Here is a 13,056-nt window from a genome sequence, read left to right on the forward strand (position 1 = left end):
TCAGAGCGTGGAGGTGATTGCATGGTGAATTGAATGTAAAGCTATTGTTGTCATGTCATTGTTAACAGTATACACAAGAGATTACCTTAAAACTTACTGTTAAGTGTCCTCGAATTAAAGTATTGTTTTACACTCGTTGTTGATTTAGTGCTGAAAGGAGGTGTCTTGATAGAATGATCAAGTGGCTACAACTCTAGAACCATAAAGAGCTGTACTGAAGAGGTGATGTGTAGTGTTGCTGGAGCCTCTCATGATAGATGGACCCTCTATTTATACCTCCTCTCCCCAAGAAGATCACACACACTCTGGCTGTGTGTGTGTGTGTCTTTGATCACTGTCAGCTTCAAACACAGCCCGGTATATCACTCCCTATCTAACCATCTCTCCTCCATTTCTCTCCTCATCCTGCTGCCTGGCCTCTCCCATCCTCTGACCCGCACACCCTCCCTCTTTTCTAGCTTGCCCTCCCCCATCTCCCTCCTATCAGTCCATCAGCTCTGCTCTATTGTTCTGCCCAGAGTAGGAAGGGCCACCAGCAACACAACGTCAACACATCCCTGTGTGGACCACTGAGGCTGTCGTAGTCACTGAACAGCTCATCCACTCAGGCCCTCATCCAGGGAAGGAGGTTTCAGTGTGTGTGGCTGGGTATGGTCCCCCCAACCACACACACACACATTCCTGTTCCTGCTTGTAACTGAAGGCTTCCTGTTATTGCTAAATAATTACACTCAGTTAACGAGTGCCAGGCCAGCGCTCACACTCATACACACACGTACCTCTTCCTTCTCTCTCTCCTGGCGTCCAACACCCTTATCTCACCCAGTCCAACAAGGCTGGGTCTAGCTACCCGGGGGGAGGGGGATGAGACCAGCGAAGGCACTGTATGGAGGATGTGCACTGTAAACAGGAAGTGCTCTGTGAACAGCCCGTCTTCCTGCCCCATTCCTTAGATAAGGAACATCTTATTAGTCATGTTCACACAGGGAAACAGTGTGGAGATGTTGAGCTGTGTAGGAAACACACACACAGCACTGTGTAGGGAACACACACACACAGCGCTGTGTAGGGAACACACACACAGCACTGTGTAGGGAACACACACACAGCACCGTGTAGGGAACACACACACACAGCACTATGTAGGGAACACACACACAGCACCGTGTAGGGAACACACACACACAGCACTGTGTAGGGAACACACACACAGCACTGTGTAGGGAACACACACAGCACTGTGTAGGGAACACACACACACAGAACTGTGTAGGGAACACACACACAGCACTGTGTAGGGAACACACACACACAGCACTGTGTAGGGAACACACACACACACAGCACTGTGTAGGGAACACACACACAGCGCTGTGTAGGGATCACACACACACAGCGCTGTGTAGGGATCACACACACACACAGCACTGTGAAGTCTAGCAGCTGCGTGCTTCCTCTGAGTGTTTCCCTCCAGGCATTGGCTTTGACTGAACCAATGTTTACACAGAACACAGATGAAGATGTAGCAGCAGATTGTCTCAGTGTGAGGGGAAGAGGAGGAGTCTGGTGATGAACAGGAAGCAGTCCAGAACAGTCTGGTGATGCCTTCTACAACAGGAAACAGTTTAGGTGTTTTTTCCTGGAACAGGAACACAGGCGACATGGTCCAATCAAAACAAAACAACTACAGCATAAGACTAATGTTGACAGTTGCCAACGTTAGTCAATCACCAAGAGGAAGCAAGGAAGCATGTCTGTCTGGGGTGGACACTTCTCTGTACCCCCCCTCCTCCTCCTCCTCCTCTCCTCATATTCCTCTCCTCCTCCTCTCTCCTCATATCCCTCTCCTCATGTACCTGTCCTCCTCCTCTCTCCTCCTCCTCCTCCTCCTCCTCCTCCTCCTCCTCTCCTCCTCTCCTCATATTCCTCTCCTCCTCCTCTCTCCTCATATCCCTCTCCTCATGTACCTGTCCTCCTCCTCCTCCTCCTCCTCCTCCTCCTCCTCCTCCTCTCCCCTCATATCCCTCTCCTCATGTACCTCTCCTCCTCCTCTCTTCCTCTCCTCTCCTCCTCTCTCCTCATATCCCTCTCCTCATGTACCTCTCCTCCTCTCTCCTCATATCCCTCTCCTCATGTACCTCTCCTCCTCCTCTCTCCTCCTCCTCTCTCCTCCTCCTCTCCTCCTCTTCTCTCCTCATATCTCTCTACTCATGTACCTCTCCTCCTCTCTTCTCCTCTCCTCCTCCTCTCTCCTCATATTCCTCTCCTCCTCTTCTCTCCTCATATTCCTCTCCTCCTCCTCTCTCCTCTCCTCCTCCTCTCTCCTCATATTCCTCTCCTCCTCCTCTCTCCTCATATTCCTCTCCTCCTCCTCTCTCCTCATATCCCTCTCCTTATGTACCTCTCTTCCTCCTCCTCTCTCCTCTTGTACCTCTCTCCTCCTCCTCTCCTCTCTCTCAGAACAGAAGGGCTGGTGCTAGTGTAATCCCTGTGCGCCCTACTACTGAGGTCTGGGGAAAACAAATGACATGAGGAGAGGAGCGAGGGGGGGGGTCACAGCTGGGGGTCAGTCCCAAAATAACACGGCCTTTGGTTAGGGGCGGGACTTCCTCCAGAGCCAAGGTCGAACTGTTCACTGGAAGTCACTCCAGCTCACGCACAGAGGAAAGGGAGAGTGTCTGGATTCTAGAACTCTGACATCTCTAGTATACAGGTTATAGAGAGTTGGAGGGGGAGAGAGAAGGAGAGGGAGGGGGGGAGGGGAGAGGGGGAAAGAGGGAGAGGGAGGGGGAGAGAAGCACTGAGGTCTCGAGAGGAATGCAGGACAGGGGAAGTGGTCTGTGTGTGTGCAGTGTAACACGTAAACTAATCTTCTGAGAGGAATGTACAAAGAGCTGTCTGCCATGGCATGAGGGTGAGGGGGCACAGGGGGAGAGGTGTGTGTGAGAGTGTGTGTATGTGTGTGTGTGAGAGAGACAGAGAGTGTGTGTGTCATAGTGACCAGGTCACCAGTGATGGGAAGAGCATGACAGATGTCTCATTTGGGACACGTTTTATCCAAACAAAACTCAGTCTCAAAGGATCCAATCAGAGATCAGAAAGCCCTATAAGATGGGATATAAACTATATTCCCTGAGGGCTGGAGTTTCTACACCGCACCCCTGATCCCAGGCCAAGTCAGCAGAACCTACCAGTAAACAAGCTCTTCAGAACTGGCTACTCACCACTGAAACCTCTATCCAGATAAGAGAAGTGCTCTAGGTCACAAGAGTGTCGATAGGAGGAGGGGAGGAGAGGGGAGGAGGAAAGGGGTAGGATGAAGGGTGTGTGTTGGAGGGGAGTCAGAATGACTGAGCTGATCACGGCTGGTGTGTGTTGTGTTACAGCAACAGCAGCTACAGTGTCGCTCTGCTAGGCTGAGTGTCTGCCGCTCCTCCAGAGGGGGGTGGAGAGGGGGGGTGGAGAGGGGGGGTAGAGAGGGGGGGTGGAGAGGGGGGGTGGAGAGGTGGGGTGGAGAGGGGGGGTAGAGAGGGGGGGTGGAGAGGGGGGGTGGAGAGGTGGGGTGGAGAGGTGGGGTGGAGAGGTGGGGTGGAGAGGGGGGGTGGAGAGGGGGGGTGGAGAGGGGGGGTAGAGAGGTGGGGTAGAGAGGGGGGGTGGAGAGGTGGGGTGGAGAGGGGGGGTGGAGAGGTGGGGTGGAGAGGGGGGGTGGAGAGGGGGGGTAGAGAGGGGGGGTAGAGAGGGGGGGTGGAGAGGGGGGGTGGAGAGGGGGGGTGGAGAGGTGGGGTGGAGAGGTGGGGTAGAGAGGGGGGGTGGAGAGGGGGGGGTGAAGCCAAACTCCCCAGTGGAGATTAGGGTGTCACACCATGCTATCGTCAGGTCGTCTGGGGGGCGGAGGATTACTGCCCAGACCACCTGCTACACCACAACACTGGGGGAGGCACACACATAGATACACACATGTTCTGTGTATGTGTTCATATAATAAATGATATACAAAAGATCACATCTTACGGAAGCTTTTCACACTTGCACTTAAAAACCTGGTGAGGCAAGGTATTAATATATATCATCATCATCACAAACACCCCGTCACAGTATCAGCTCGCTGACACACTCCTCTCACCCTGAAACATGCTGCTACCAAACATGATTCACTAGCCCCGCCTCATTCCTTTCCATTCACATTACCTCCTCCATCATCACACACTAGTACACTCCTCACACTACCTCCTCCATCGTCACACAACCTCCTCCATCGTCACACACTTGTACACTCCTCACACTACCTCCTCCATCATCACACACTAGTACACTCCTCACACTACCTCCTCCATCGTCACACACTTGTACACTCCTCACACTACCTCCTCCATCGTCACACACTTGTACACTCCTCACACTACCTCCTCCATCATCACACACTAGTACACTCCTCACACTACCTCCTCCATCGTCACACACTTGTACACTCCTCACACTACCTCCTCCATAATCACACACTAGTACACTCCTCACACTACCTCCTCCATCATCACACACTAGTACACTCCTCACACTACCTCCTCCATCGTCACACACTTGTACACTCCTCACACTACCTCCTCCATCATCACACACTAGTACACTCCTCACACTACCTCCTCCATCGTCACACACTTGTACACTCCTCACACTACCTCCTCCATCATCACACACTAGTACACTCCTCACACTACCTCCTCCATCATCACACACTAGTACACTCCTCACACTACCTCCTCCATCGTCACACACTTGTACACTCCTCACACTACCTCCTCCATCATCACACACTAGTACACTCCTCACACTACCTCCTCCATCATCACACACTAGTACACTCCTCACACTACCTCCTCCATCGTCACACACTTGTACACTCCTCACACTACCTCCTCCATCATCACACACTAGTACACTCCTCACACTACCTCCTTCATCATCACACACTAGTACACTCCTCACACTACCTCCTCCATCGTCACACACTTGTACACTCCTCACACTACCTCCTCCATCATCACACACTAGTCCGGTCATGTACACAGCTGCTCCAGTAGAACAGGGAGGTCACTGACCGCATGCAGAGTTCAGTTACGGTCAAACAATCATCTGCTCTCAGCCCTGGGACTGGACATCTGTCTGTCTGTCCGTCTCTCTCTCTCTTTCTCTCTCTTTCTCTCTCTCTCTCTCTCTCTCTCTCTCTCTCTCTCTGGACACAGCCTGTATGGGGGGGGGGTGCCTAGAAGTGTGTGTGTGTGTAAGTGTGTGTCTGTATGTTTAGAAGTGTCTGTGGGGGTAAGTGTGTGTGTGTTTGAGGCTAAGCTCAACTAAAAGATAGGATTCAGGAAGACGTGTGATCAGCAGCAGGCTTGGCTGGGAGGGCTGTGATTGGATGCAGCGTGAGCTGGGAGGGCTGTGATTGGATGCAGCGTGAGCTGGGAGGGCTGTGATTGGATGCAGTGTTGAGAGGATTGACTGGAAGCTGCTGGAGGTCATTAAGGTCAGCAAAGTGATCATCCCTAGTTCCATACACACATGTGTATGTATTACACATACATGCCCGCACACACACACACAAACACTAACCAGTACCCCCCCACCCCCTACCCTAGTTTCCCTGCTGGGCCTGGCCAGACAGACAATACTGTGGGGTAGACACACACACACACACACACACTCACACTCTCACACACACACTCTCACACACAGACACACACACACGAGATGGTCAGCCTTGACCTGTCGTGACCGCAGAGGGAAGACATTGTTTGGACATCTGGGGTCTAGTAAGCTCATACAGAGCTGTACGGTGCCACAGCCGTTAGTAGCCTGTACACGGTAACAATCAACCCCACAAGCTCATCATAACACCACTGCTATTGGCTTCTTAGGATACAAACTGAATACTACACTTATGCAGATTGTTACAGGTCTTTCTAGTCTCCTGTAAATATTAGGTGACATGTGGGTGTATTTTAAACAGGTCAAGGCCACACCCTGATCTTGTCTGCTCACACTGAAGATCAACTCACATCTCTGTCTCATTACTTCATAAACATAAGACACTAAAATAATAGTTTTCTTTTTTGCTCTTTTAGAAAGCTTGCTTTAAGGTTATGTAAACATTATTTATATAAAACATGTACAAAGTACAATTATTACGTGTTCAAATTCCTTACTGATGTAATTTGAGGCAGTAAGACAAAGAGAATGTTATATATTCCAAGTATGTGCTCACTGGGGAGCGTTCCTATTGGCGTAGAGAACGGAACTCAACAGGTGTATCAGCAGGTGTGTTGACGCAGCTGGAAGCTGATTGGTTCCCTCGGTAGGTCCGTCACACCTGACGGCCGCGCTCTTACAGCTGGACAGTAAACAGTCCCAGAGGCGACATACTCGGACATAAACAGTACGAGTTGACCGGTAGGCTACCATAAAGAAAACTAGGCTGCCAAAGGGCAGTAGTAAGACAAGACTACAATATTAAAACTTTTACTTACTCCTACTTGTTCGTTCTTGCTTGGATAAACCCCAATTCGTCCTCCCTTCACGGGCATCCTGCTGGTCTGAAGTTGTTCAACAGTCGCTTTATCGTTTGCAGTAAAAACAAGTGTCTTCTAGCGCGTTGAACCTCCCTGGTCTTCCTGAGGTGCCTTAGTTTATGGAATGAAACATGTCTTTTTACATCGGCGCTAAAATACTTCCTCGAAGGCGGCGGCAGTTCCCACTACGTTCGAGTTCCTTTAAAAATGCTAGCTGTGATACGTGGAGAGCCGAAACATTCTTCCCCTCAGAGCCACTGTGAGCGCGCGAGCCTACCGTCTAAACCCGGGGGAGGCTGTGGCGGGGCTTATTTGCACATACATGTTGCTGGGCGTTAGCGAACATATCGTATTACTGAAAAGTGAATTATTTCACTAATACGTCAGCATTTTCTAATACAATAACATTTTTCAACAAATTTGCACTTTTCATGTTTTTCTCGCCCCCCTCTGCTGGAATGGACTGATCCGGATTGGGAACATTGATTTACTGTTCTCTGAAAGTTCTTCAGTAAACAAACACGCATTTTTCTCCTCACAGAAACTATCTATTCACTGGGAACTCTGGGCAGGAGAAACACAACCGTTTCTATTAATAGAAAAGGGTGTGTTTGTGAACTGTTGGTACATTGTCCTCTGTCCCAGAAAGTAACATAATTATTTCATGCTATTGTATTCTGACCATACTAAAACATACATAACTCTGACAGAGGAACTTATTGAGGGCTCTTAATATTTAAATAAATGTCTGCCGTCCTCTGGACCAGAGGAACAGGAAGCGTATCTTTGCACAGTCTATTCTCACAGGATACACTGCGAGGAGTATTATATTAGATATAACTTTCTACAGCTATACTGTGTAATATGCTCCCATCTATTTGGTTTCAAAACATCTCAAACTTGAAGCTGCCTGGAGGACTGAAAGCACCCAGGCTCATCTGGTTCCTGTCCCAGAAAGAATCAACACCTAAATAGCTCTCATATCCATCTCTGCTTCAGATGATGAGTGGTGAAAACACCACCAACACCAGTGTCCTAGATAAGCGTGACAGCAGAACATCTAAATGATTTAATGTCAGGGACACTAACAGCAGCCATGCGTGATGTGGCTGTCTCCTCCCTCATTGAAGCAGCTGAGGGTTAGGGGAGGGGAGGGGGGGAGGGGAGCCCAGGAAGCTGTGTCCCACACCTCACACACTCTCACACACACTCTCCCCAGCTCACACACCTCACACACTCTCACACACACTCTCCCCAGCTCACACACCTCACACACTCTCTCACACACCTCACACACTCTCACACACACTCTCCCACACCTCACACACCTCACACACACCTCACACACCTCACACACTCTCCCACACACTCTCCCCAGCTCACACACCTCCCACGCACCTCCCACACACCTCACACACTCTCATTCTCTATGAAAAGGAATGAAGATAAAGATAGCATGTTTTGAATAGTCAAGCAATATTTAATATTTTGAATTTCATTTCATATTCACTGTTCTCTTTCTCTCACACCTGTTAGCCTTCTATAACGGAGCTGACTGTGCATCAGCACCTCATTTACACCTTAATGAAATTAAACATCTCAACACCGCAGCATCAGAGAGGGAGGGAGGGGGAGGGAGGGCGGGTGAGGAATGGGGGGAGGGAGAGGGAGAGGAAGGGGTGTCTCCAGGTGATCTACGGTGTGGAGATCTAATCACAAGCTCTAAATTACCACAAGCAGGAAGTTGATTACAGAAGAGTTGCCAGGTGACACAGGAGTTAGTAACCCTAACTCTACTGACCCTGACCCTGACCAGGAGTCATGGTGGTTAAACACGCTTGTGTTCGACAGGAGAGACAGAGACAAACATAGGACAGACTCAAGAGGACATTACTCCCTGATGCCTGTCTCAGGCCGCGGCTCTGCCCTGTCAGGCGTTTAGAAGTGTAAACAACCACGCCAGCAATGCTAAATGCTAATGCTAATGCACTGTAAAGCCTCATTGATGAGCCCATGTAAATGAGACCTGGACACTTTGCTCTGCTGAGCCCTGAGCTGGGGTTTCTGGGACAAGCTCATTAAGGAGGATAAATAGATGTCAGAGCGATCCCCAGGGGGAGGAGACTATGTCCTTCATCTCACTGGGGGGGAGGGGGGAGTCCGGTCTCTACAACAGTCCAGCTGGACTGACAGTTATATTAAAAAAATATTTAACAAACTAACTGTCAAACTGAGTGTTTGTATATGTATAATAATATTATTGATTTACAGCTTTAAGTTTAATTTACCTTCTAACTGTGCTGAACTGACTTGTAGGACTGGGGTGGGGCGGGTGCAGTACTCTGGCCAGCCACTAGAGGGCTCTCAAACATCCAGTACGGTCACAGGTTCTGCAGCTCTGGTAGAGATGAGCTGTTCTGTTCACAAACACGTGAAATGAGGAGGTTGAGGACACAGCAGGCTACCCAGGATATATGAGTTATAGAAGAATGTGTGTGTGTGTGTGTGTGTGTGTGGGGGGGGGGGTTAAAGGAGAATGTGTGTGTGTGTGTGTGGGGGGGGGGTTAAAGGAGAATGTGTGTGTGTGTGTATGTGGAGTTAAAGGAGAATGTGTGTGTGTGTGGAGTTAAAGGAGAATGTGGGCTGGGCTGGTTTTCATTCTTAAATTGTTTTATGCAACTCTTTTACGCTGCAACTTTTCATTGCAGGTTCTTTAAAGGCCTGCCAAGTTTTTTATTTCTGTAGAATATATGACTGCAATGGGTTAGGGTTAGACTGCAATGTCTCTGATTAAAAAGTGTCCAATACCTCTCGTAAACAAATGTTTCAACTTCAACATCCAACTCATTGAGCATTTATTAACGGTATGAATCAAGTTGACACGGAGAGGGAGGGGTAAAAATGTGGGTTAGGAGGAGGAGGCAGGAGGGGGAGGAGGAGGAGGGGGAGGAGGAGGGGGAGGAGGAGGAGGCAGGAGGAGGGGGAGGAGGAGGGGGGGGAGGAGGCAGGAGGAGGAGGAGGGGGAGGAGGCGGGAGAGGGGGAGGAGGGGGGGGAGGGGGGGGGAGGAGGAGGCAGGAGGGGGGAGGAGGGGGAGGAGGAGGGGGAGGAGGGCGTCCAGGCTGGCTGGTCACTGTGCAGAGACGTCCACTCTACTGTTAAACACGTCTGAACACTCCTGAGAGTCAGGCACTGAGACATGACATGATGGTGGTGGTGTGTGTGTGCGTGCGTCTGTGTGTGTGAGTGTGCGTGAGTGTGTGTGTGCGTGTGTGTGGCTAAATATCAGTACTCCGGGTGAATGTGTACCTGGCTGAGGCAGGGTGTGTGTACCTGGGTGAGGCAGGGTGTGTGTACCTGGGTGAGGCAGGGTGTGTGTACCTGGCTGAGGCAGGGTGTGTGTACCTGGCTGAGGCAGGGTGTGTGTACCTGGCTGAGGCAGGGTGTGTGTACCTGGGTGAGGCAGGGTGTGTGTACCTGGCTGAGGCAGGGTGTGTGTACCTGGGTGAGGCAGGGTGTGTGTACCTGGGTGAGGCAGGGTGTGTGTACCTGGGTGAGGCAGGGTGTGTGTACCTGGCTGAGGCAGGGTGTGTGTACCTGGGTGAGGCAGGGTGTGTGTACCTGGCTGAGGCAGGGTGTGTTCTGTATCCTGTAAGAAGCGTCTGAAGGTCTGAGGTCGGCCAGTGACACGTCTGACTGGTACTGCTCCCTGCGACGGAACAGCCATGTTAGCCTTCATCACACACACACACTCTCACTCACACACTCTCATACTCTCACACTCACTCTCACACTAACACACACACTCTCTCAAACTCTCACTCACACAAAGCGCCTCATCCCAGCACCAGATCAATACACACCAACATCAGCGTAAATCTAAATCTCATCACAGAGTCTTCATTCACGGTCCCTGTCAACCGTGTGTGTGAGGGTGTGTGAGTGTGTGTTTGTGTGAGTGTGTGTGTGTGTGTGTGTGTGTGTGTGAGTGTTTGCGTGTGAAGTTGCGTAAGAGCTGGGACCACAGAGGACAGAGCTGCCCTGTCATTCAGCTACACACTAAGGTACAAACTCACACACACACTAACACTAAAACACTTATACACGCTCACACACACACTAAAACACTTATACACACACACACACTAACACTAAAACACTTATACACACTCACACACACACTAACACTAAAACACTTATACACACTCACACACACACTAACACTAAAACACTTATACACACTCACACACACACTAACACTAAAACACTTATACACACTCACACATATACACACTCACACAGCTTATACTGTACATTATACAACAGGAATTTGGCTTCTACTGTACATTATACAACAGGAAGTTGTCCAGACTACAGTGCCAGAGTTTACTGCTAAAAACACTAAACACCATGCACACATGCACACTCTCACACACACACACACACACGCACACACACACACACACACACACACACACACAGACACACACACACACACACACAGAGACACACACACACACACAGACACACAGAGACTAACCCTTACACATCACTGTCCCTCCACAGATACTACAGATAACCAGTATGTAATCCATGTGTGTGTCTGCAGTGGCCACGCCCCTTCCCCCAGCTGGCCACGCCCCTTCCCCCAGCTGGCCACGCCTCTTCCCCCAGCTGGCCTCCAGCCCCTCCTCTCACTGCAGCACTCACTTCACACCCTTTAACCAGGCCTGTGGCATTTAGCTGCTGGATTTCCCAGTACACTTAAGGACTTCCTGTGTTATTAATAAGGACTTCCTGTGTTATTAATAGTTCCACTGAGGCCAGGTTGTCTGAACTGGTGCTTCAGTATGGGAACCCCACCAGTCAAGGTCAAACAGGTGTGTGTGTGTGTGTGTGTGTGTGTGTGCGCGCGTATGATTATGGGTGGAGGGAGAGGCAACATGCTGAGGAAGCCAAATAGATACCCGACCACTGCACTGCGCCTGGCAGAGAGAGGAAGAGAGGAGAGAGAGATGAGAGAGGGAGAGATGAGGGAGGGAGAGATGAGATACAGAGGGAGAGAGAGATGAGGGAGAGAGAGAAAGAGAGATGAGAGCGGTATCATGAATATTAATTCCTGGCCCAATCTCATGGACCTCACCTCTCTGTCTCCCTGTCCCAACCCTGCTTTCTCTCTCTCCCTTCCTCAACATCTCTCTCTCTCTCTCTCTCTTGGCTGTGGTCCACTATATTTGGAGGGTTCTGGAGGTAAAAGACATGAGAAGGGTATTTATCTATCGCTCCACGGTTATCTCCAGATTGGACTTTAACATGTTTAAAGTACCACAGCATATCTAATACACACTTCAGAAATCAGAAAGTTCACACTCTTAACATTTGCATTGGAGAAACTGAACTGTATTTTCCACTATTACAGTCACATTTGTACTGTAAATAACAAGGCTTTTGTTATGTAAGCATGTGTTGTGCGTGTTCTGCAGACACGCCAATTCTGGGAGTGTGTGTGTGTTTCTGGGAGTGTGTGTGTGTTTCTGGGAGTGTGTGTGTGTGTGTGTGTGTAATTATGGTGTAGCTGTGGGTGCTGTGACACCTCTTCCATCTGGCCCCCGTTAATTAACACGACTGCATGTGCCTCACACACACACACACACACTCTCTCACAACACTGATGTCAGTGTTGGATCGTCAGCTGACGTGGGCGTGACTCTAACAGGCAGTAACTCTGCCTGTTAGAGTCACGCCCACGTCAGTAACTCTGCCTGGGTGGAGCCCACATGCTGCCTCACTCATCTACTCCTTCATTAAGAACGCTGCTAATGACAAGGGAGAGAGGAGGGGAGAGAGAGAGAGAGAGAGAGAGAGAGAGAGAGAGAGAGAGAGAGAGAGAGAGAGAGAGAGAGAGAGAGAGGGGGAGGGAGGGAGGGAGGAGAAGGAGGAGAAGGAGAAGGAGGACAAGACAGAAGACAGGAAGATGTATGGTGAGATTAAAGGGCAGAAATGATGAAGGGAGAGAAGAGTGAAGAGAGAAACAAGGTGACCCTCTCCTCTCCTGAAGAGCATGTTCACCTTGCTCTGTGTATGTGTGTTCTGTGGTGTTCTCACACCACAGGTTTTGAAAAAGTGACAGAAAGCAGAAAATGTGTCTGTGTGTGTCAGCATGTGTGTGTGTGGGGGGGGGGGGGGTAGGGCAGGTGAGAAGGTCACACGACCACATCCAAAGCAAGGTCAGACACACACCATGCACACCACACACACACACACACACCATGCACACCCCACACACACACACACCATGCACACCCCACACACACAACACACACACCACAACCTCTGGGTTCATGTGATCAGTAACATAGAGCTGCAGTGACATAGAGCTGCAGTAACATAGAGCTGCAGTAACATAGCATCATGTGATAGAGCTGGAGTGACATAGAGTGACAAAGTGCAGACTGGTGTGGCATAGTGATGTGCTTCTAACACACCTGCCTGGTG

General features: G+C 50.0%; 1 protein-coding gene across 3 annotated transcripts in view; it reads right to left on the reverse strand.

Moving 5' to 3' along the window:
• The window catches only part of LOC134015040 (tight junction protein ZO-2-like), a 66,045-nt gene that overhangs the window by 36,536 nt on the left and 16,453 nt on the right, over positions 1-13,056 (reverse strand). The window contains exon 3 of one of the 3 annotated variants that reach the window (XM_062454325.1): positions 10,183-10,270. The exons of 1 other annotated variant lie outside the window; for it this stretch is intronic. Coding sequence is in view for 1 of the 2 variants with exons in the window: in XM_062454323.1 (XP_062310307.1) it covers positions 6,522-6,578 (57 nt within the window). In the remaining variant the exon portion in view is untranslated. Of the gene's footprint in view, positions 1-6,521; positions 6,867-10,182; positions 10,271-13,056 lie in introns of those variants that run through there. One more of the 3 variants, XM_062454323.1, reaches the window with a different exon arrangement.

Source organism: Osmerus eperlanus, chromosome 28, assembly GCF_963692335.1.
Source record: "Osmerus eperlanus chromosome 28, fOsmEpe2.1, whole genome shotgun sequence".
NCBI classification, from domain to species: Eukaryota; Metazoa; Chordata; class Actinopteri; order Osmeriformes; family Osmeridae; genus Osmerus; species Osmerus eperlanus.